Genomic DNA, 25911 nt, shown 5'->3' with positions numbered 1-25911 from the left:
TGCATATAGGAACTGACCTAATCTGGCAATTCCTTTTTTTTGCCCCTATATCCATACTAAGGTGAGTCCGCCTTGGATATCGCCATTATGCCAGATTGGAGATGAGGCTGATAGTCCTGTTGGAATCTTCAGGGAGGCGGTGAATTTTGCTCCAAGTTGTATACAGTAACACTAGGGTACTTGAGGCTCTCCAATCATGAAGACCAGAACTCAATCACTTGGACTTTAGCCAAAAATGGTCTGAAATTTTCAATGAAATTTTTATTGTTGGGCTTCTTGCCCAACTTCTTTTAGAATTTGATCTTGTTTTTGATTAATTCTGGTCTCTGGAATACTATTGTCTTTAAAAATAACCAGAAAATGTTTTTAGCTTCTCAAGGAATTCATTTAGAAATGCATGTGGGCTGAATCTTTTTCCACAAGCCTGGTGAGTTCTAATTCAGGCTCTAAATAATACCTATCAAGATGTTGGACTAGGCACCCTGCAAATGAAGGTGAGGCTTATGGGGTTCTTTTCATTTCCTTCTGAAGGCATGCACACTTCTTGGTGGAAAGTCTTTGACTTTTTTAGCCATCCATTTAGGCTCATTGTTCTGTTTAAGGACAATGTCAGATAACTAAAGGTAGCACAAGGGTTGGAACCTGCAGTCTTGATGCTGTCACCAAGTTTTAAAATGTAGAACTTCATAACATACAATTTGTTTATTTTAAAAAGTAGCAATATCCTAATCTTGGATTGAAATGACCTAAGGAGAAACTATGAATTTCAAATGGTTTAAATTTGATCTGAATTGAGTGGGTTCTACACTTTTAACTTGTTCTATGGTGTGTGTGTGTGTGTGTGTATTATGTACCATCTTCCAAACTATATCTGACATTGGTCCACATTTCTACTGGTGGCAATTATGGTTTAATGCAGCAGAAGAGTTATCAGTGAAATTGTCAGGAGCTAGCTTCCTTCAGTTACATTCCTAAAATAAATTTTCTCAGTCTGGCATGTTTTTAGAGCCACTTCTTCCTGGATTTACCCAGCCCCCAATTTCAAAAAGTGTTTAAATTATGTTGTAGAGGCAATTGCAAAGAGGCATATGCTTTTCTCATCAGCTGCAGGTCAGTAAAATGCAAGTGCTACTCAAATATTTGCCTATTAATAGAAATCCAAAGCTTGACCTTGATGGTTTAGTGAGCAGCTGAGCCATTTAGACCAAGAAGGTTCTTGATTATTACTGAGTTATTTGATGTGAGGTGGCTTTGTAGTGGTGATAGAGGGAAAGGTCGCTGTTTGCCTCTGCTCTAATTTCCTATTTTAAAGAAAAACTAGTTCTTGCTCTACATTGCTGTTCAGTGGTCCCTGTTGGAAGTGCTTGTGAGGTCTGGAAGCCTGGTTTTAGCTTTGTTTTCCTATCTCACCATGATCAGTCAGGTGAAACTTGCTGTATCAGCGCATAAGTAAAAAATGACCATTTTGCGCAATGTACTGGAGGACGGTCATGGGGCCATACCCCAGCAATAGGTTGATGTTTGCAGGAGAGAATGGGAAGAAATTTAGGAGAATTTTAAAAACAAATTTAAATTAATATCAATTGTTGGATGTGTAGTATGCACTTTAATCAATCTGCTTCAATATTGCTTTTGAGCTATTTTACCTTTTAAAGTGTTAAAATAGGTTGCTATTAATATTGCTGGATGGATATGCGTAATCTTGTTGGTCGTCTTCAAACTGAGTCATATAAGGTGACGCCAGATCTCTGTTGAAAATGGCAGCTCCGACAAATGGCTAATCCAATTAAATCAGCACATTGAGTTGCAAATGAGGACTGAGTAAAAATTATAAGAATCCTGCAGTACTAATACTGGTGTACAAGTTTTCTTTTCCCCATGAGAGTAGTAGTCATTGAGAAGCGAGACTTTCACACTTGTATAGAAAACTAGTAAGACACAAGGGATCTGTTGTTACTTACATGCTGATATTTTCTTTTTACCACAGGTATTGCTTTTACAGATCTACCGGTAAGACAATTCTTTTTACAATATTTTTTTCTAAGCTCACTCCTATGTATACAAACACAAAATGCTGCAGATGCTGGAAATATGGAAGAAAAACAGAAAATATTAGACATATTCAGCAGGTCAGACAGCATCTATGGAGAGAAACAGTTGACGTTTCAGGTCGATGATCCAAGGTCAGCGACCTGAAATGTTAACTCTGTTTCTTTCCATAGACGTTGCCTGATCTGCTGAGTATTTCCAGCATTATCTGTTTTTATTTCTTATTTATGTATTTTTTTTAAACTATGTTTGAGCATGGGTGACTGAACAATTTTATAACTTTTGTCAGATTCCTGTTACAACTGACTTGATTACAAATGTTTTAAGCACTAAATTTCCACATTGTCTTGCCTTATGTCGCTTCATTTAAATTTTGGGTAGTTTGAATTCATTTTTGGTGCAGAAAAATAACTTCAAAATTTTGCCAGATGTGACATGCTTTTTGGGTGTTTTTTTTTTACTTCATTCTTGATTATCATTCTGATGGGAATGGGTAGGCAGGGCAATTATCAAACTTGAGTCACATTTATGGCTCTCTGTGAAATCATAAGGTTCTGCCCTATCCTCTAGTGTCATGTTCATTCCAGAATTAAACAATGCTCTAGAGCAGTGGCTTCAATACAAGACCTCTGCTGTTCTTCAGGGGTGGAATTCTTCTGGCAACCAGAGGGTGATTATTGTGATCAATGGACTTGACAACTTGAAGACTTCCCTTGGGGGATAATGAAGAGGAAAAAGAAGAGCACAAATTGTGGTCTAGTGGGTCCCAGTTGCAAATTGGAATATCTTGCTGGAATCTCCGTTTGACATTCATCGTTAGTAGTTTTTAGGATACTTTCTCTTTCTAAGTGGACAGTTAGTAAATAGTTTAGGAGAATTTAGGCCTATGCTCCCTCCTGTTTCCCACAGTCTTTTCTCAGCTGCCCTGGCATCATCAGGAAATAATGGAGTTGCTATTCAACTGAAAAGCACACATGTCATTCTTACTCATTACTTCATTCAGGATCACTCTGACCTTCCAGCTGATGTCCAACATGCATGTTGTTAAAACGTCCAGCCCACTTTTCTGTGTCCTAGGCCGGTCCAGCACACTCCTGACTTGTGTTTTGTAGATGGTGACAGGCTTTTGGGAGTCAGAAGGTGAGTTACTGACTGCAGAATTTCTAGCCTCTGACCTCTGTAGCCACAGTATTTATACGGCTGGTCCAGTTAAGTTTCTGGTCGGTGGTAACCCCCAGGATGTTGATGATGGGGGATTCAGAAATGTCAAGAGGCGATGGTTGGATTCTCTCTTGTGGAGATGATCATTGCCTGGCACTTGTGTGGCGCGAATGTTATTTGCCACTTATCAGCCTAAGCCTGAATGTTGTCCATGTCTTGCTGCAGATGGACATTGACTGTTTCAGTATTTTTAGAGTCACGAATGGTACTGAACATTGTGCATTTATCAGCAAAAATCTCTAACTCTGACCTCATGATGGAGGGAAGGCCGTTGATGAGCTGAAGATAATTGGACCTTGGACACTACCCTAAGGAGCTTCTGCAGTAATGTACTGGAACTGAGATGATTGACCTTCAACAACCATAACCATCTCCCTTTGCGTTAGATATGACGCCAAACAGTGGAGGGTTTCCCCCCTGATTCCTGTTGACTTCAGTTTTGCTAGGGCTCCTTGATACCATAGCTCTCATCTCTGGGTTTCAACTCTTTTGTCCATGTTTGGACCAAGGCTGTCATGAGGTCAGGAGCTGAGTGCCCCTGGTGGAACCCAAATTTTGCATCAGTGAGCACATTGCTGTGCAAATGCCACTTGATAGCACTGTTGACGACTCCTTCCATCACTTTATTGATGATCCAGAGTAGACTGATGGGGCGGTAATTGGCCGGGTTGGATTTGTCCTGCTTTTTCTGTACAGGACATTCCTGGGCAATTTTCAACATTGTCGTGCTGTAGCTGTACTGGAACAGCTTGGCTAGCGGCGTGGCTAGTTTTAGAGCACAACTTTTCAATACTATTGCCAGAATGTTGTCAGGGTCCATAGCCATTGCAGTATCCAGTGCCTTCAGCTGTTTCTTGATATCACTTGGAGTGAATCAGATTGGCTGAAGGCTGACAGCTGTGCAAGGTTACAGGGATAAGGCAGGGGAGTGGGATTAGGTAGAATGCTCTTTCAGCAAGCTAGTGCAGACTTAATGGACCGAAAGGCCTCCTTCTGCAATATAAGGATTCTGTGATGCTCAGCATCTCGGGAGGAGATTGAGGATCACTTGGCACTTCTGGTTGTAGATGGGTGTAAATGCTTCAGCCTTGCCTTTGCATTGTTATGCTGGGCTCCTCCCATAAGGATGGTGATGTTTGTGGAGCTGTCTCGTCCAGTAGTTGTTTAATTTTCCACCACCAGTCACAGCTGGATGTGGCAGGACTGCAGAGCTTAGATCTGATCCCTTGGTTGCGGGATCGCTTAGCTCTGTTTATTGCGTGCTGATTTCGCTGTTTGACATGCAAGTAGTCCTGTGTTGTAGCTTCACCAGGTTGACATCTCACTTTTAAGTATGTCTATTGCTGTTCCTGGCATGCCCTCCTGCACTTATCATTGAACCAGGGTTGATCCCCCAGCTTGATGGTAATGGTAGAGTGGAGGAAATGTCAGGCTATGAGGTTACAGATTGTGACTGAATGATTGCTGATAGCCCACAGCGCCTCGTGGATGCCCAGTTTTGAGGTGCTAGATCTGTTTGATATCTATCTCATTTAACATTGTGGTGGTGCCACTCAACACAATTGCGGGTGTCCTCAATGTGAAGACAAGACTTCGTCTCTGCAAAGACTGTACTCATACTGTGATGGACAACTACATCTGCGAGAAGTAAACTGGCGAGGATGAGGTCAAGTAGGTCTTTCCCTCTGGTTGGTTCCTGCCGCAGACCCAGTCCCACAACTGTGTCCTTTGGGACTTGGTTGCTCAGTCCATAGTAGTGCTACTCTTGATGCTGGATGCCACCCTCAGTGCTTCTTCCAATTGGTGTTCAACGTGGAAGAGTACTGATTCATCAGCTGAGGGGAAGTGTGGGGGTTGCCACCTCTAGTGGGTCTGTCCTGCCAGTGGGACAGGACATTCCCAGGAATGGTGATGATGCTGTTTGGGATATTGTAAGGTAAAATTTGGTGAATATGACTGTAAGGTTGTTGCTTAACTAGTCTGTGGGTCAGCTCTCCCATTGGAAGAATTGTTGAGAAATAGAGGGCGCTAGTGATTGGCAGAGGAACCAAAGGCAACGTGAGAAAAAAACTTTTATATGCAGTGAATAGTTATGCCTTGGGATGCACTGTCTGAAAGACTGGTGTGGCAGCTGATTCAGTTGTGGCTTTCGAAAGGGAATTCGATAAGCATCTGAAGGGAATAATTTGCAGGACTACAAGAAAAAGGTGGAGAGTGGGACCAGCTCAATTGCTCTTGGAGACAGCAGGCATGAACTCAATGGGCTGCTTCTCTCCTGTAACTACTCTTTCATTCTATGAAACAGTGGAGGCCCCAAGAGGCTTAGGAGTCCAAGTACACAGATCATTAACCCCGTGAAAATAATCAAATAGCTAACAGAATGCTGGCCTTTATATCTGGAGGATTAGAATACAAGGGATTAGAGATGATATTCAGTTGTACAAAGGCCAGATTAGACCACAACTGGAGTAGTGTAAACTGTTCTGAGCACCAGGCCCTAGGAAAGATATATGGGCTTGGAGAGAATGCAGTATAGATTTACTAGAATGATACCTGGACCCCATGGTTTGGACTGAGGGAAGATTGAACAGACCGAGTTTGTATCCCTTGGAATTTAGAAGTTAAGTGGTGTTTTGAAGTATTCAGGACGTTAAGGGGAACAGTTTGGGTTGTTTGGCAGAAACTGTTGCCTTTAGGTAGGGAGTCTATGCTAGGGTGTGTAGTTAAAACATTTAGAGCCAGGCCTTTCAGGAGTGAAATTAGGAAACACTTAATGCAAAGGGTTATAGAAGCTAGGAGCACTCCTCTGCAAACAAAACTTAATGCTAGATCATTTGTTAAATTTAAATCTGAGATTGATTTTTGTTCGTCCAAATTATTGTGATATGGGACAAAAGTTGGTATATGGATTTAGAATGTAGACCAGCCATGATCTCATTGATGGCAGAACAGGTTTAAGGGGTTAAATGGCCTATTCTTATTCCTATGTTCCTCAAAGGAGACATACCCAACATACATGGCCTATAGGCAGAGGATAAACCTCCTCAAAGAATGAACACCAGTGTCTTAGGAGACTTAGGGTGTTGCACATGGTGGTGGCAGGCACTTGTAGTCTGCTGGAACAAGATCTAATGCCGACTAAACCTGTGGTCATGCTTTACCAATGGTTAAGAAAGTCATCATTGCACTCAACGTTTTTGCTTCTGGATCCTTCTGGAGTTCTACCAGAACATTTGCAGAATCTCCTAGCTGGCAACCCAGAAGTGCATAAGACAACGCATGTCAATCATGTCTACTTTGCCTGTAATGACATCAGTCAGAATGAGCAGGTGCTGGGATTTGCTCCTCTGGCTGGCTTTCCACATGTGCAGGGCGCCATCAACTACACGCAAGTAGCAATTAAGGCACTCATAGATCACCCAGGAGTGTTCGTAAACTGCAAGGGCTTTCAGTCTCATCAATGTTCAACTGCAAAAACATTTTTATTCAGGTGTGTGCAAGATTTCCGGGCAGCTGCAATAATGCATTCACCCTGTGACAGTCCACGTTCCCAAATGTCTTTGCACCTGGAGGCAATGTTACTGGTTGAGTACTTGGAGACAAGTGATATCCAATTAAAATTTGCTGCTGATACCTCTCAGAAACTTAAGGAATGAAGCCCAGGAATGCAATAATAAATGTCATACGACCACCAGATGTGTCATTAAACAAGCCATTGGTATGCTGAAGATACACTTCAGGAGCTTGGGGGGACCTGGAGGCAGCCTTCAGTAAGCACCAGCCAGTGCTTCCCAGCAACAAGGCTTGGATCTGCAGGTGGAACAAAACCTATGGAAAATTCCGAGGTGGAGCAGGCGATGAGGGCAGCGCAGCACCAGCAGCGCACATTGCTGCATGGGATGCTCTGATTATTGCCAAATTCACTTAGCTTCTGCCAGTCCACTTGTCCCACAAGCTCATGCAAAAAACCATTTTGGACTGTCACCATCCTCCCCACCACCCTCAAAAAATGCCACTAACTGGGAGTCCTCAACAGCGACTCCAGCCCCCATGAAGTCTCATAGCATCAGATGAAACATGGGCAAGGAAACCTCCTGCAGATTACCACGTACCACTCCCCCCGCTCAGCTGATGAATAATAAGTACTCTTCCATGTTGAACACCACTTGGAGGAAGCACTGAGGGTGGCAAGGGTGCAAAATGTACTCTGGGTAGGGGACTTAAATGTCCATCATCAAGAGTGGCTAAGTAGTACCACCACAGACTGAGCTGGCCGAATCCTAAAGGACATAGCTGCTCGACTGGGTCTGCAGCAGGTGGTGAGGGAACTAACAGGAGGGAAAAACATACTTGACCTCATCCTCACCAATCTGCCGGTTGTAGATGCATCTGCCCATGACAGTATCAGTAGGGTGATCACCACACAGTCCTTGTGGAGACCAAGTCCCGTCTATATATTGAGCATACCCTCCATTGTGTTGCGTGACACTACCACCATGCTAAATGGGATAGATTTTGAACAGATCTAGCTACCCAAAACTGGGCAACCATGAGGTGCTGTGGGCCATCAGCAGCAGCAGAATTCTAATCAACTACAATCTGGAACCTCATGGCCCAGCATTTCCCCACTCTACCATTACCACTGAGCCAGGGGATCAACCCTGGTTCAGTGAAGAGTGCAGGAGGATATGCCAGGAGCAGCACCAGGCATACCTAAAAATGAGGTGTCAGCCTGGTGAAGCTACAACACAGGACTACTTGTGTGCCACACATCATAAGCAGCAAGTGATAAACAGAGCTAAGCGACTCCACAACCAACAGATTAGGTCTAAGCTCTTCAGTCCTGCCACAGCCAGTCGTCAATGGTGGTGGACAATTAAATAACTCACTGGAGGAGGAGGCTCCACAAATATCCCCATCCTCCATGACGGAGGAGCCCAGAACATCAGTGCAAAAGATAAAGCTGAAGCGTTCGCGACAATTTTTAGCCAGAAGTGCCGAGTGGATGATCCATCTCTGCTTCCTCCAGAGGTCCCCTGCATCACAGATGCCAGTCTTCAGCCAATTCGATTCACTCCATGTGATATCAAAATACGGTTGATACTGCAAAGCCTATGGTCTCTGACAATATTCCAGCTGTAGTACTGAAGGCTTGTGCTCCAGAACCTGCTGTGACCCTAGCCAAGTTATTCCAGTACATTTACAACACTGGCATCTACCTGGCAATGTGGAAAATGCCCAGGTATATCCTGTACACAAAAAGCAGGACAAATCCAACCCGGCCAATTACCGCCCCATCAGTCTACTCTCCATCATGAATAAAGTGATGACGGGTCATCAACAGTGCTATCAAGCAGCACTTGCTTAGCAATAACCACTCACTGATGCTCATTTTGGGTTCCACCAGGGTCTTCAACTTCTGACCTCATTACAACCTTGGTTCAAACATGGACAAAAGAGCTGAATTCCATAGATGAGGTGAGAGTGACTGCCCTTGGCATCAAGGCAGTATTTGAGCGTGGCATCAAGGAGCTCTAGCAAAACTGAAATCATTGAAAATCGGGGAAAACTCTCCACTGTTTGGAGTCATACCTAGCACAGAGGAAGATGGTTGTGGGTGTTGGAGGTCAATCATCTACGTCCCAGGGTATCACTGCAGGAGTTCCTCGGGGCCAACCATTTTGGTCCTAGGCCCAACCATCTTCAGCTGCTTCATCAATGGTCTGCCTTTCATCATAGATTAGAAGTGGGGATGTGCAATCACCAGTGAACAATGTTCAGCACCATTTGAGACTCCTCGGTTACTGAAGCTGTCCATGTCCAAGTGTAGCAAGACCTGGACAATATTCAGGATGGACTGACAAGTGGCAAGTGCATTTGCACCACAAGTGCCAGGCATTGACCATCTCCAACAAGAGAGAATCTAAAATCGCGCCTTGACATTCAATAGCATTACCACTGCTGAACCACCCCCACCACTATCAACCTCCTGGTGGTTACCATTGATCAGAAACTGAACTGGACCAGCCATATAAATACTGTGGATATAAGAGCAGGTCAGAGGCTAGGGATCCTGTGGCAAGTAACTCACCTGACTCCCCAAAGCCTATCCACCATCTACAAGGCACAAGTTAGGAGTGTGATGGAATACTCTCCACTTGCCTGTATGAGTGCAGCTCCAACAACATTCAAGAAGCCTGACACCGTCCAGGATAAAGCATCCCGCCTGATTGGCACCCTTTCTGAAAACATTCACTCCCTCCACCACCACCGACGAACAGTAGCAGCAGTGTGTACCATCTGCAAGATGCACTGCAGAAACTCACCGTGGCTCCTTAGGCATCACCTTCCAAAACCCACGACTGTTATCATCTAGAAGGACAAGATCAGCAGATACAGGGAACACCATCATCTGGAAGTTCCCCTCCAAGCCACTCACCATCCTGACTTGGAAATATATCGTCATTCTTTCACTGTTGCTGGGTCAAAATCCTGGAATTCCCTAACAGTACTGTGGGTGCACACCACAGGGGCTGCAGCGGTTCAAGAAGGCAGCTCACCACCACCACCTCGAGGATAATTAGGGATGGGCAATAATTGCTGGCAGGGTCAGTGTTGCCCACGTCCCGTAAAATGAATTTTAAAAATCTAATAAAGCTGTCCGTCAAAAACTAAGCACCCTCCTCACACTCCCCATTGATTGCTGTTAATTCAGATCCTCCCATTCGTCATCAAACAACTGAAAAGGCCACATGCCATCAGCAAACGAGAATGCCAACATGAGAAAGTGGTGCAAAACAGTAATAATGTGCTTCAAATTAAGAAAAGACACTTAATACCACAATGCCAAAGACATCCACGTGCTTACCCTTGTACAACTGCAAATCTTTATTGTTTTTTTCTGGTGCTTCTACGTGATGCAACCTTTATGGCTTGAAGGAGGTTGAGGAAGCTGCTCACACCTCTGCTCTGACTGTTGAGACCCTCTTGGCTGATGTCCTCTGGGTTTTGGAGCCTTTTAAACACTGTCAAACACCACCCTATCTGTGCAAGTGCACACTCTACCTACCTTCGAAACATGAGGCAGTATGTTGGATGTTGACTAGTGGCTGGAGTAGGCTGGGGCACTGCAAAAGGAGTGAAAGCTCTTTGAGAGAAGTTCTCATTTCCTTGTGCCTTTTCATTACCATTCCTTTCACAGACCAGCAATACTCCCATGCTGCCAATCTGCTGGAGGACACTTTGCTGCAGATCAGTGGGGTGCTGCAAGGTCAAGGCTGGGATATTAATTCACCTTTTTAAGGTGAAATCCAGAGTTTGCATACCCTTGTTGAAGGCCTGCATTGTACCTGTTCAATTGCCTCATTTGATACTCCATCAATTGACCGCTTTATCCATGGAAGAAAACACCAACCCAATGGCCTGCCACAGCATCCCACTCATTCTTGAGGCATACTTCTAGAAAATCATTGCAATCATGTACATTGTGCAATATGCGCTCAGGAATTTCAAGCACAATCCCTACAGCTGTTTAATGATTATCCTCTTCAACAATGGTTCCTGGGATACTTCATCTGTGTCTAGCTGAGCAGAGTTTGGAGAAGCCTGTGCCCACCGAAGAGGACTCGGCACTACCGCCCCTGAAGACCCCATCTACTCTTCCTCACTTGAGGTGTGAGTCTTCTTTTGAAAACCTAACTATCTCTTACTGGTCCCACCGACCTGTGAGTATCTGAGCTGGTGCATGATCTGCGTAAGTCCTGTGACGGTGCACCCTCAAGGAATTAAGTTCCTCTGAGGAGTTGTCTGCAACTTCGACCAACCACTGGATTCATGAGGATCCTGTGGGGGATAAAAGATGTGACAGAATACAAGGTAAGAATGTCAGAAGTTACTCATTATAAATATGATTCATTTGCTGTTGACACCGTGTCAACATGACTGAGTATCATATGCCATGTAACTGTCTGATATTTAATCCTGTGACTGGGTAGCTGTGAGCTCCCCATCTCTGATGACCAGGCATGTCAGGACTCTGCTGATCTCTGTTGCTGCCTCCCCTGTAGCTGTTAGTGAGGTGGCTGGACAGCCACCTCCGGTTCTCTGCTTCCTGCTCTTCTCTGCTCTCTCCTGCAAGGAAGGAAAGAAGATTCCTTTGAGTGAGAATAATGGTGTATTGATTGATGGATGGAGAGCATTTATTGAGGGTGACTGAGTGAGAGGCATGACATTGAATAAAGGGATGAATGTCAGTGATGGATGGATAGATGGAGACATAAAGAAGGGGATAGACAGAAGAATGAGAGCACTTGATGGTAAATTAGTCTGAGGAGTATTGTGCTGCAGTAGGCTTGAGAAGGTGGAGTGAGGGGGTTGGGATGATATGCACATCAGGATGTAGGTGAATGTGTCCCTGCTCTCACTTTCCTGCGCTTGTTACATCATTAAACTCCTTCCTGCTTTGGTTACAGGAGCATGACATTAAGCTCCTGCTGTTGGCCTATTCTGCCACTTCCAACCATGCTAACTTGGTTTCGTAAGCAGGCTTGCTCCTCCCATTGGTCCCCACAGCCCCAGCCCACAACCAGGGAGGCATCAGTGTAGCTTTGACCATCTTGCTCCCATTTCTGACCTTCCTCATTTCCAACTCCTTCAACTTGCATATTTGGATTGTCCTTTCAAATACTGGAGTTGAGATCATGTCACCTGGGCCATTATCATGCCTGCCAGCTTACCTGCACGTTAAAGTCCATCCTTGTGTGCAATGTATTTGAAATCTTTCACTAAATTTATCTTCTGGTCCCATTAGCCAGACTTTCCTTGAAATAATATTCTGGAATGAAAACAGAAAATGCTGGATTCAGATAGGATTGTTAAATGGGGAAAAGATACAGAAATACCATAAAGTAGGTTCCGATGAAAGGTTATTGACCTGAAATATTAACACTCTTTTTCTCTGCACAAATGCGTTTGACCTGCTGAATATTTCCAGCATTTTCAGTTATAATTTTGGAATTCTCACATCTGCAGTATTTTGCTTTTGTAATGTTCTGGATTCACTTCAGCACTTTTATATGCATTAATGAGGCATTCAACTAATATTCAAGTGTGTTTTTATTGTCTTCCCCCTTTTTTGGATGTATTCATTTGTTTGAGGCTGAAATGAAGTTAAATTCAAGACAGCTTACCTCTTGCTGTTTCTTGCAATGAATAAAGCATCATTAATATAGTGGAAAAAGCAAGGAAATGGGATTTAAGGAAGATGCTTTGGCTGAATTGATAAAAGTATAATTGTGGTAGAGTGCAGTGATGCTTTCATCTTTTGGAACCTAGATATGGAGCTATGTGTCTGCTGGCCAGATCTCTGTACTGTAACTGCCAAGCTATAGTACCAATTTTTTTCCCTTGGATCTTGTGGGGAAGATGGTAGCATAGTGGTAATGTCACTGGACTAGTAATCCAGAGGCCCAGACTAATGCCCTGGAGACATGAGTCCATGACAGCTGGTCGAATTTAAATAGGTGCAATAGACTGGTTGAATAACTTTAATGCTATGATTTCTATGATTCTGTTTAAATGGAACTAAGTATGTATTTGGAAGTGCATCATTTCTACAAGGGTGTTTCTTGGATCAGAGAACTTGGATCTTTTAATGTAAACATTCTAAATTTGAGGGAGTTGGAAATCCCTTGCTGCTGCCTTGCAGGTTATTCTTATAACAAGAATAGGGGAATCAGTTTGTGATTGTAGTACTAGACAGCCATATGCAATGGAGGGGGGTGGGGGAGATGGGTGGGGATGATCACTGAGAATTACTGTTGAAGGAGCCTCCTCTTGTATCTTTTTCCCATTTAACAATCCTACCTGAATGGAGCAGGCGGTAGCATAGTGGTATTGTTGCTGGACTGGTATTCTAGTGACCCAGGGTAATGCTCTGGGGACCTGGGTTAGAATCATACCGCGGCAGATAGTAAAACTTGAATTCAAGAAAAATCTGGAATTAAAAGCCTGATGATGACCATGAAATCATTGTCGATTGTTGTTTAAAAACCCATCTGGTTAGCTGATGTCCTTTTAGGGAAGGAAATCTGCTGTCCTTACCTGGTCTGGCCTACGTGTGACTCCAGGCCCACAGCAATGTGGTTGACTCTTAATTGCCTTGTTCAGAGGGCATTTTAGGGATGGGAAATAAATGCTGGCCTAGCCAGCGACGCCACACCCTATGTCCCGCATAGTTTTTTAAAAAATGGATAAATGCTAGTAGTATGTAAACTAGAGTTACAACCTCTGGCATATAATATCTTAAAGAACAAAGAAAAGTACAGCACAGGAACAGGCCCTTCGGCCCTCCAAGCCTGCGCCGATCATATTGCCTGTCAAACTAAAACATTTTGCACTTCCGGGGTCCGTATCCCTCTATTCCCATCCTATTCATGTATTTGTTAAGCTGCCTCTTAAACACCACTATTGTACCTGCTTCCACCACCTCCTCTGGCAGCAAATTCCAGACACTCACTACCCTCTGCGTAAAAAACTTGCCCCGCACATCTTCTCTAAAGTTTTCTCCTCTCACCTTAAACCTATGTCTCCTAGTAATTGATTCTTCCACCCTGGGAAAAAGCTTCTGACTATCTACTCTGTCCATGCCACTCATAATTTTGTAAACTTCTATCAAGTTGCCCCTCAATCTCCGTCACTCTAGTGAGAACAATTCGAGTTTCTCCAACCTCTCCTCATAGCTAATAACCTCCAGACCAGGCAGCATCCTGGTAAACCTCCTCTGCACCCTCTCCAACGCCTCCATGTCCTTCTGGTAATGTGGCGACCAAAATGAGGTATTTAGTATTTTGAAAGGAATTGATAGGGTAGTTATAGAGAAACTTTGGGGGTAAGACTAGTCCATCCAGGGAAGAAGTCAGGAAATACTTCTTCATATGCAAAAACTATTAATCTCAGAGTTCCACACTTCTACCACTCTATGCATGAAGAAGGATATCTATCAAAGGATATGAAGTTAGGATACAGATCTGTCGTGCTCTCGTTGATTGGGCAGTACAATATCGAAGGGTTGGATGGCCAACTGCTGTTTCTATATTACTATTGCTTCCTTTCCCTTGAATTCAGCATCTGTGATTTTTCCAGTAATCACCTTAAAACTAGAAAAGCACATTCTGCAAGTCTTTCGTATATGTACCCGTAGGCTCAATTTGGAGGTTCTGTTGGGACCTTGGTAATTAGGAGTAGATTTTATGGATGAGTGTCCCCCCAAAGCAGAGCTTCACTAGTGGGGACACTAACATATTGGCATGGAGGATAGTGCGGGTGTTCACTAAGGGAACATCCCAACACTTCTTTTGACTAGAGCTCCTGTACACAAAGCTCTGCAAAGTGGGGGACAAGTTTGTAAATCTGTCCCTTTCTTTTTGGAGGAGAGACAAAAGTGTTATGACTGTAGTGATTTAGCCATACAGAAGGGATGGAAAGGAGAATATTTTGTCACGTGCATGGCAGATGAAGGCAAAACTTCACTTCAAGTGACTATGTTACACCAGTCATGTAATGTCATAAGTACTAAGTGCATGCTGGAATACATGGATCTGTATAGAAATTACCCATCTTAGAGAGGGCTGGGGAAGTTAATTAGCTTTTCTTTTTCTTCCACTGGGACTGCTTAGTGCTCCATACCACTCCAGGATCAGCAAATATAAAAGTATAGTTGTGGTGGCGTGCAGTGATACTTTTGTCTTTTGGAGCCTGCCTATATGCTTGCTTGCTAGATCTCTACTGTACCTGCCAATTTTTCCCCCTTGGATCTTGGGAGGTGGGATGGTGGGGAGAGAAGTTGGTGTAGTGGTAACATCACTGGACTAATAACCTAGAGGCCCAGACAATTGCCCTGGGGACATGGGTCTGTGGCAGCTGGTGGAATTTAAATTCAGTAAAAAGAAAATCTGGAATTGATAACTGGTCTTTGTAATGGTGACCATGAAACTATCATTGGCTATTGTAAAGATCCATCGGTTCACTAATGCCCTTTTAGGGAAGGGAATCTGCTGTCCTTAACTGGTCTGGCCTAGATGTGATTCCAGATCCACAGCAACGTGGTTGACTCGTAACTGCCCTCTAAAATGACCCAGTAAGCCACTCAGTTCAAGGGTTTAGGGTTGGACAACAAATGCTGGGCTTGCTAGCGACACCCACATCCCATCAAAGAAAGAAGAATAAAAATCTTTTAAAATTTCTTTTGCTACTACTGCAAAAGCATTATTGACTAAAAGTACTCAGGTGGCCCCTCCCCAAAACCATTTACATTTTTACACTGACCAGTTTATTCTACAGTCATGTTCAGTGTTTGTGAATTTTAAATTGTACTATATTATTCTTGGTAAAATAGTATAAAATAAGTGTGTGAGGATGATATACCATTTAGCACATGTTGATGCTTCTAATGAGAAAGCAGAAGTTTGCAAGTTTAATTCATCAGGATAAATATTTGCAGTAATAAAATTTAGCTGCAAAACTGCCAGGAAACTACTGGACTGTTTAAAGAGTCTAAAACTTGCAAAGTGATTATTTTTTTTTCTCTTGTTCAGCCAAATTTATACCCCACAGTTGGACTGCAGACACCAGGGGAGGTGATAGATGCTAATTTTGGACAGCATCCATTTGTTTTTGATATAGAGGACTACATGCGAGAATGGAGATCTAAAATTCAGACCCAGATTGAAAGATTCCCTGTAGGAGATCGAGAAGGGGAATGGCAGACAATGATTCAAAAGTAGGTGACACATTGTCTGTTATCTACAGTAGCATTTTTCATTTATAAATATTTAAAGGAGTTTTCTTTCCTGTGATTTAATTCTGATTTAGATTTAAAAGATAGATGGATTTCTTCTTGCATCTATTAAATACAACCTGTATTTCTCAATGTTAAATGCTACAAAGTACATGCTCATATTTCAATTCTTTTTATTACCTACAATAAATCTGGTCATAGTGACTGAAAAAATATTCAGCTGAGTGCTGCATTTTTAAATCTTTGTAATCTTGCCCTATTTGAATGCATCCTCTTAATGCAGATCCAGTAAGAGACTGACTGACCTGGTCATGGAACCATAGAAAGTAAAATACAGTCCCACACCTCTCAAACGATAACTAAATAATATTTCTGGGGCAGGCAATCAATTTGAAGTTGTGAGAAACCCTCCTCCTCTCCTATCCAAAGGAATCTTTCTTTTTCTCTTGTTTTCTTTCTCTTTTTTCCCTTCCCCAAGGTTTACAAAGCTACAAAAAAGTTGTTTTTATTGCAGCTAAGAATAGCTCAGTGCTTTGCTGTTGCATTGGCTCAAAAGAGATTGGCGTGTAAGTTTAATTAAAGGATGGTCTTAGTTACCTATTAATTCTCTAGTTCAGTTTACATGTGTTCCTCATTGCTTAAAGCAGTAAATATTTCTTCCCTGTCCTACATGCTCACATGCCCTCTTTCTCCATTTATCCCATGCGGGCACCCTTTATCTCTGTTTCTCGCATATTCACCCACTTATCTATCTCGTATCACTCTTGCACTACTGCTGTCTGTATCCTGTGCTTGTGGCCTTTCTCTCATGTACATGTCTAAAGCCCACTGCTACCCTTTTAATTACATATTTTAGTTGTCTGAGTAGATAATGTTTTTTGATTTAACTTTTAAGTCCTCTTGGTAACAAAATTGCATTAACAGAAGAAAGAATTAGCAGAGGCACACTTGTTTGTGTAAATAAACCATCATAAATTTAATGATTTTTAGATGCTAACTTATTGATGTTTTTTAGTGCATTTTTGCAGACAATCTATTGTTTTGTGCGATAAGAGTTTGTGCGTGTGTATGTATATTTGTGATGTATGTGCTTTCCTGCAAATATATTTACAAATGTCATAACTCTGCAAAACATGTAACCTGAATGTTGAAATCGTTGGGGAAAACATGGTGTGTGCACGCTTGCAAGATAGTTTCCATTGAGTTTGGTAAGCGTTTCCTGTTATTGCACATGTACAGCCTGGTGTAATCATCTTTCTACTAGATTTTTTAAAAGCTGTATTGTATTGTGAAATACTGCTGACCTTGGACTGTTGTGTAACATTTTTTAAAAATTCAATTTCTAGAATGGTTTCATCTTACTTAGTGCATCATGGTTATTGTGCCACAGCTGAAGCCTTTGCCAGGTCCACAGGACAGGCTTTCCAGGAGGAACTAGCATCCATTAAGAATAGACAAAGTGAGTCTAAATTGAACTATAGTTTGATTCTGCTCGGTGACATTGTTTAAAATGGTATTTTAAAAAATTATATTTTCTTCCGAATTTACTTTTTCTTTCACATGGCTGTCCAAGTGATGAGGGTGGGAGCATGTAAAAATAAAATTTGCAGAGAATGCCGAGCATTGTAGCCCGGTGATAAGCATGTGAGAGATTGATAGCATTCAGAGGGATCTCAGCCAGTTAAGCAGATATTCTAAGAAATGATGGATGGATTTTTACCTAGATAAGTACGTTTATGCACAATGAAACCTTAAATATGTGTGCATGTTGGCAATACTCATGAAGGCGGATTTAGTTCTGTTTACTGATCATTAACTGAAAGTATCCAGTCAGTTTAAAATTGCTGTCGATGTATTGGGATGAAGTTAAAGACTTTATGTTGAAGCAAGTTATCTTAATGCATTTGGGTTACTGCATATTGCCTCAATGGAATGTTTGATGCTTTGGGAAAAATTTAAAGAGTGATAGTATATAACTAAGGTTATTCTGAAGACTTTTTTTGTAAGCCTGCATGTGTCCATTCTAGTGGTAACCATGCATTACAGAGTTGACTTGAAAATATATGTTCAAAATTCAGTTGATTAGTGTTAGTGAAATGAATGAAGTACTGGTAGACAACCTCAGTTGTAGGTTAGTGTTTGAAGTACTAATTTACTTTCTAAAATGTAAACTTGCATAATATTAATGGTGTTCCACATGATCTTAGTCTTGTGACATCTGTGTATGCAAGGAAACACAGCCATGAAAAAGTGATAATCGTGGTAGGAGGCTGAAAATATTTTCACTCCACTTCATTTTTGTAGTTGTGAAATCCATTATTTGCAAAGGAGATTTGAAATATTAAGTTGCAGGTATAATGAAGGTGAGGGTCAATGCAGACCTGATCTTCCAATGGTATCCCGTTCAAGTTTAATAGCATTCTTAACAATAGCAAGTTAATGCCAAAAGAACCATATTCCTGCAAACTTTGTGGAATTGCACATTATCTATTAGATATGCCACTTTTGGTGGAATGGCCACAGTGAATTTATATTTACTTCTTTAGGAATTCAGAAACTGGTACTAGCCGGAAGAATGGGAGAAGCAATTGAAACAACGCAGCAACTATATCCAGGTCTACTTGAAAGAAAATCCAACCTCCTTTTTATGTTAAAGTAAGCTGCTTTCCTAGCAATGCAACGTGACTGTTTTTTGTACTGCATGAAATTTTCATTCTGCATATGACCTATGTCCATGTGACCTGTTTGATAACCACAGCTGAAATAGTGGTTCTTCTTGGCACTTCTTTGTTGACCATTGAGATCTGGGTTAAAGAAAAAACTTGTCTTTGCATAGTTAGGTATATTAAAGTTAGAAATTCAAAGAAATTATATGTTCTGTTTCAACCCTAAAAAGTATTTTTCAGGTGCCAAACTGATTTTGACTCAGTCAATGCTATTGTTTTAAGCACTATGGTAAACTATAGATCGGAGCTTTCTACAATTAAATGTAACACGTTGAAGAATAGAAGTGGACCCAGTCATGTGATAATCCTGTTTATTTGGCAGGGTTAGGCTTAAAACAATTACCGTGATCTACCTTGTTACTGACTTCTTAAACAACTGGCTGCTAAAACAGAATTACAAAATAATGGGCGATGATTATAGGGATGAATTATTTTAATTTAAATATTACTGTACCATTAATGGAGTTTGAGAAATGTTTGTTTTGTATTCACCCTAGAGTCCGCCAGTTTATAGAAATGGTAAATGGAACAGATAGTGAAGTGCGGTGTTTAGGAGGTCGAAGTCCAAAGTCTCAAGACAGCTACCCAGGCAGCCCTAGAACCTTCAACAGTCCTAGCATGAGTCCCAACCATGGGAGCAATATCCACATCCTAGCAGCATGCAAAGGGAATGGTGCACACACTCACTTTACAGGTAAATAGCTTGGATAGAATCACCAGGCAGTGTTAACATTTTTTTCTGTACCATTCACTACTACAAGAGCAAATTGCACCGTGTTTCCTTGCTAACAACTGAAGCGTAGATCAGACTTGTATTTGATCAGTCAATTTTACGCCAAATATGAAAGCAATGTGAAATTAATATGGCAATTTCATTATGGCGTGTGTGTCCGTCTGCTCGCCGTGCCTCTCTCTCTTGCCCTGAATAAGGTCACGTAAGTTTCTGGTCATTGTGATTACATTCCACATATGTATATTTAGCCTAGACATCTTGGCAAATGGGAGAAACTGTAGTCCAGACCCTTATACAATTTACAAACATAATTCTTTTACTACTGTGCCCTGTGATATTGCAAATGACTCATGTTTGTTCAGTGTAGATACTGTGTTTCATGGAGTTTACAGCACAGAAAGAGGCCCATTGTGTCTGCGCCGGCCATCAAGCCCATTTTCCAGCACTTGGCCCATAGCCTTGTATGCTATGGCATTTCAAATATTCATTTAAATACTACTTAAATGTTGTAAGGGTTCCCGCCTCCACCACCCTTTTAGGCAGTGAGTTCCACATACCCCTCACCCTGTTGGCGAAAAACTTTTTTCCTCAAATCCCCTCTAAACCTCATGCCCCTTCCCTTTAAATCTATGCCCCCTGGTTATTGCCCCCTCCTCTAAAGGTAAAAGTTTCTTCCTATCTACCCTATCTATGTCCCTCATAATTTTGTACACCTCAATCAGGTCCCCCTAAGCCTTCTCTGCTCCAAGAAAAACAGCCCCAGCCTATCCAATCTCTCTTCATAGCTGAAATGCTGCAGCCCAGATAACACCCTGGTGAATCTCCTCTGCACCCTCTCTACTGCAGTCACATCCTTCCTTTAGTGTGGCGACCAGAAGTGCACGCAGTACTCCAGATGTGGCCTAACTAACGTGTTACACAACTCCATCTTAACCTCCCTGCTCTTGTGTTCAATGCCTCGACTAATAAAGGGAAGTATCCCAAATGCCACCTTAATCACCTTACCTACCTGTCCCGCTGCCTTCAAGGATCTATGGATGTGCACACCAAGGTCCCTCTGATCCTCTGTACTTCCTAGGGTCCTACCATTCATCGTGTACTCCCTTGCCTTATTATCCCTCCCAAAATGCATCACTTCAAAATTTTCAGGATTAAATTCCATTTGCCATTGTTCTGCCCATCTGACCAGCCCATCTATATCGTCCTGTAGTCTAAAGCTTTCTCCCTCGCTATTTACCACACCACCAATTTTCATGTCATCTGTGAACTCACTGATCATACCTCCTACATTCATGTCTAAATCATCAATGCACACTACAAACAGCAAGGGACCCAGCACTAAACCCTGCACTATGCCACTGGACATAGGCTTCCAGTCACAAAAACAGCCTTTGACCATCACCCTCTGCCTCCTGCAACTAAGCCAATTTTGCAATTTCTTCCCTCTGCAGCACTTTGCTTAGGAGCATTCTACCTGTGCAAAGTTTTAAACTAATTTATTGGTATTTATTTTCCTTCTTGTTTAAGGTTGTAAATATTGGATGTTGCTCACTTTTCCAGGAAATAAACTTCAAAATGTGCTTTACAGTATTTTATTTGAAACTGAAACAAGTTAGTTATTGTCATTCTTGTTCAGGGCTACAAAAGAAAACATTTAACTCTGTCTGTAGAACCAGATACATCAGCACCCTTGGCCATAAAGAATACTTGAAGGGTAATAAGCTTGGAGTCCAAGTACTGAAACTGTCTGAATGAAACACTTGAGTCTTAAGAACTGTCTTTCCAAATAGTCCAAAGAAAGTGGGCTACCATAATTTGTAGAACCATCAACTGAGAATTTGCAGATATCTGTGACAATTCGAACAATTCTGCCGTGATTTATGAAAAATGTTTGAACATCAGACTAGTTTATTATGCCTGTGTTCCTTAATGGTACTAGTACTTCATTTTTGCAAACTCTCAATTCCCTCTTTTGAGCTTCTGGCTACACACAACTGAAGTTATAAGTATTACAATAGTTGCACGAGTGGATTTGGTTTAAGCAGGAGAGTTGGCGAGTTTCATGCCCTCAAGGAAAGTACTTCCTTGTTTGACAGATTTTTATTTTTAGTGTGATGTTATCATTTTATTATTCATTCCACCTAAAATGCTGTTGTGTTTCTTCTGGCTTAGAATTCACTTCTTAAAAAAATTCCTTCCGTTTACTTGTATCCATTTTGGATCTCATTTTCAAACACACAACAACAGTGCAGCTAGTGAAATATATTCACTGATACTCCTCGGAGTGTGTTATAAAATAGAAAAATATCTCCTAAAAGAAGTAGCATAGGGAAAAAAGTGAGCAAATGCCCTTTCTTTAAACAACCAAATTATGAGGAAAGGAATTGGCATTACTGCTAGTTAATGCCTGATTAATGAACTCAGTGCAAACTTTGCCACTTTAACCTAATCTTGTCTTCTCCTACCATGACTCCGAATAAGCATTTTGATACGTACTTTGAGGAGTTCAAAGTGTTAGGCATTTTCTGAGGTTGTTTTTGTTTTACATTCACCACCTTTCAGGCTGAAGCATGTTTAGAACAATTTCCAATTTTACACCCAGTTTCTGTCACATCCAGGTCAACCAGATGAAAGAAAATTCTCTTTACTCCAAAAATATTTCTGCTGACTAATCATAGAAAAGCATTCCCTACGATAGCTGCAATCCTGCAACCTCTCAGTGAAGTTGTCGATAGGTATTCCTGACCATTGCCCAGTAGAGCTAGACTGAGATTGCCCAAACTCATTTCATGCAAAACCTATGTGATCTGCAGACTGCAATCTTATGACTATGTAGAGAGGACATGAAGTGCCAAAACACAGAATTACCCAGCTTATCTCTGATTATATTTCTCCAAATCTAACTAATTTTTAGAATCCATCTTCCACTGATTCTTCTCTTTTCTAAACACCAAAATCTCTTCAGTAATAAGATTCAAATTTTACATTTTCAATGGAAACTGATATTTTAATGACCTGTATCCATTCATGATAACTTGAGATAGTTTAGAAAAAAAAAACTTGTCATTCAAATATGATATTGCCACCTAGAGAATGTTGATTGAGAGCACAAAGTGTACTTTACATACTGCACTGTATTCCTTATTGTGGGCAACACAGCAAGTGTAACGAATTCAGACAGCCCTGCTTACAATGCTGCAAGGGTTCAATGATTTCAGTCAGTGCTGGGGAGCCATTAGGCACAATTATATTTAAATACTAAATTGATTAGACTGATGCCTTCAAACCCCAGTCAGTTCAGAATTCTGGTACTGCCCAGACAATCTCACTGAAGCAATTAGAGTCTTACTGAAGTAGCTTCAGTGTGCAGTCGAGATTAATCCAACTGGCATGTAAATATCGGGGTTTATGTAATTTGGATTATTTTCAGGAGGGTGGGATGGTGCCTGGCGATTAAACCTTTTTCTCCAAACAGCTGGCAGGTCCGAGGAGAAACACAGGTGAGGGGTGTGTCAGTGTGCAGGTTAGATGGTTTATCCTTTTATGGATCTGAAGATCTCTGCATGCATTTCCTCTGACATCCCATGTAATGCAAAAGGTATATTAGTTCCCTGCAAAGGAAATAGCTCTTTTGACATCTTGGCAATAAATGGAGGCAAGATCCCAATGCATGGCAGAAAGATTTCCTTTCTGGAGAAGATGAGTTTGGATGGTAGGGGTCAAATATTTTATTCAAATAAAGGCTAATAGATGGTTACTGAAAGACAACTTCAATATCTTCTGTCATATTCCTGCAGTTCAGTGCAGTACTGAGGGAGTGCTGTGTTGTTGATGCTGTCTTTCAAATATGTTAAAATGAGTTCCAGACAAATTGCACTCCTGAAAGTAAAAGATTTCATTGCACTATTCAAAGAAGAGCAGAAAGTTCTCCCAGCATTCTGGCTGATAATCCCCTGGCCAACACTACCATAAACAGATTATTTGGTCATTCAATTATTCTGTTGTTTTCAAAATAGCTGACATACTTGTCTAGTTTTACTGTATTCTAAAGTAATTCACTGCTGTTAAAGCAGGTTATAATGTCCTATCTTATATATGAAAACAAGTTTTTCTTTCTTGCAGGGTATACACTAACAGTGCTTCTAATGTATTTGTTTCAGGCGCTGCTCAGTCTGTTGTACCAAATACAGTAATTCCTTGCTTAATGTTGTAGTTGCTTTCCTGAAAAGTGCAACTTTAAATGAAGCAACATTAAGTGAATCAGATTTGCCCATTACAACCAATGCAAAAATTGTAGTTGGGTTCTGTAGGATCTTTCTCATCAGAAAAAAAATTAGAACATTATACCCTGTAAGTTTGAAATACTATACATTCCTAAATTCCTACATTGTTAATGAAATAAATTTATTTTATTTTAAAAGTTAAAAATGTGAAAGAAATATGCTAACTCTTTCTCCTTACTCTCCTACTCTCTGACCGCCCTGCTTGTTGCTTTCCTCTCCTGAACCCTTGTGACAAGCAGGAGTGTCAGCGAGCGGGAGAGGCCACTCCAAAATGGCACTGACCTGGCCATGCAACATTGTATTGGCCCAGCACGAAATGATGCTAAAACAGAAATCCTGGCATTAAGTGCACATACTGGCCCCGTTTTATATGTGATGTTCAAGTGGAGTGATTTAAAACAGGGCGAATTGAAATGGGGAGTTACTGTATTCTAAGCATCTTCAACATATGTTCAACAATTGTTTAAAAAATCATGTGTCCATTGGGTGACTGACTTTTTGTAAGCTATTTTGAAATGATGGCAAGTGTGCCCCTTGATTGGTTCCAATTGAAAAAGAAAAGATTTGCAAGTATATTGCGTCTTCCACGACATAGGGGCATTCCAAAGTGCTATGCAACCAGTCAAGACTTTTTAAATTTTTCCACTGCAAGATCTCAAATAATTGATCTGTTTTTAGTTGTTTCGCAAAAAGTAAAATCTTTAACATTCATCTGCGAGGACAGATGGTTCTGTGGGAATATAATGTGGGAAAGTGTGAGGTTATACACTTTGGCAGGAAGAATAGAGGAGCTGAATATTATTTAAATGGAGAAAGACTGAAGAAAGCTGCAGCACACAGGGATTTGGGGGTCCTCGTGTATGAATCCCAAAAAGCTAGCATACAAGTTCAGATAATAGGTAAGGTAAATGGACTGTTGGCCTTTATTTCAAAGGGAATGAAGTATAAAAATAAGGGAGCCTTGCTAAAGCTGTGCAAGGCACTAGTTAGACCAAACCTAGAATACTGTGAACAGTTTTGGTCCCCTTATCTAAGGAAAGATATACTGGCATTGGAGGCAGTCCAGAGAAGGTTCACTAAGTTGATCCCGGGGCTGGAGGTATTATGAGGAGAGGTTGAGTAGGTTGGGCCTGTACTCATTGGAGTTTAGAAGAATGATAGGCAACCTTATTGAAACATATAAGATTCTTAGGGGGCTTGACAGGGTAGATGCTGAGAGGTTGTTTCCCCTTGTGGGAGAGTCTAGGACCAGAGAGCAAAATCTCAGAGTAAGGGGGTGCCCATTTAAAACCGAGATGAGGAATTTCTTCTCTGAGGGTAGTCAATTTGTGGAATTCTTTACCGAAGAGGGGTGTAGAGGCTGGGTCATTAAGTATGTTCAAGGCTGAGATAGACATTTTTATCAGTAAAGAAATCAAGGGTTATGGGGAAAAGGCAGGAAAGTAGAGTTAAGGATTATCAGATCAGTCATGATCTCATTGAATGGCGGACCAGACTCGATGGGCCGAATGGCCTACATCTTCTCCTATGTCTTATGGTTCCTTAGTCTAATGTCTCATCCAAAAAACAACAGCACTGATGGTGCAGTGCACCTTTCGTACTGTACTGGAGTGTCAGCCTAAATTTTGTGCTCAAGAACCTGGCATGTGACTTGAAGCCACAGCCTTTGTCTCAGAGACATGATACCACGGAGCCATAGCAGACACCCTAGTTCTCAATTAAGAGCTTGCAGAGCAATAAACAATAAACTGATTAATAATTAAAACTTAAGCCCTTATTGTAGATCAGCTGTAATTGGGATTCTGGCATTTTAATTCATTTCAAGAAAATGTCCCCTTGTTTTATGCATACCAACAAAGAAATTAGTTTCCATTATGTAGATCTGTGCATAATCCTGAAGTGTGTGTCTTTCACAAGGCAATTCAGGCAATCTTAATAGTTTTCTAGATTAGAGCTAAAGACAAACCAGTCTTAATACCAGAAGTTCAGAGGCAGCCTTTCCACCCAAATCTATCCACACCCCATTCTCCTTCCTTGATCATCTTGGTGCCATTTATAACCATAGTTCTTGTTTGACATACTTGTTCTAGGGTGTTGAAAGGT

At 41.5% G+C, this 25911-nt stretch overlaps 1 protein-coding gene across 2 annotated transcripts in view; it reads left to right on the top strand.

Annotated features, from left to right (window-relative positions):
• Positions 1 to 25911, top strand: part of ranbp9 (RAN binding protein 9) — an 85475-nt gene that overhangs the window by 36946 nt on the left and 22618 nt on the right. For both annotated transcript variants that reach the window (XM_078539184.1, XM_078539185.1), the window contains exons 5-9: positions 1988 to 2010; positions 15864 to 16048; positions 17413 to 17525; positions 18613 to 18721; positions 19290 to 19486. In XM_078539184.1, coding sequence (XP_078395310.1) covers positions 1988 to 2010; positions 15864 to 16048; positions 17413 to 17525; positions 18613 to 18721; positions 19290 to 19486 — 627 coding nt within the window. The remainder of the gene's footprint in view (positions 1 to 1987; positions 2011 to 15863; positions 16049 to 17412; positions 17526 to 18612; positions 18722 to 19289; positions 19487 to 25911) is intronic.

Source organism: Cetorhinus maximus, chromosome 3 (assembly GCF_964194155.1).
Source record: "Cetorhinus maximus chromosome 3, sCetMax3.hap1.1, whole genome shotgun sequence".
NCBI classification, from domain to species: domain Eukaryota; kingdom Metazoa; phylum Chordata; class Chondrichthyes; order Lamniformes; family Cetorhinidae; genus Cetorhinus; species Cetorhinus maximus.
Note: the sequence above shows the minus strand (reverse complement) of the source record. Positions and strands in the feature narration are given on the sequence as shown.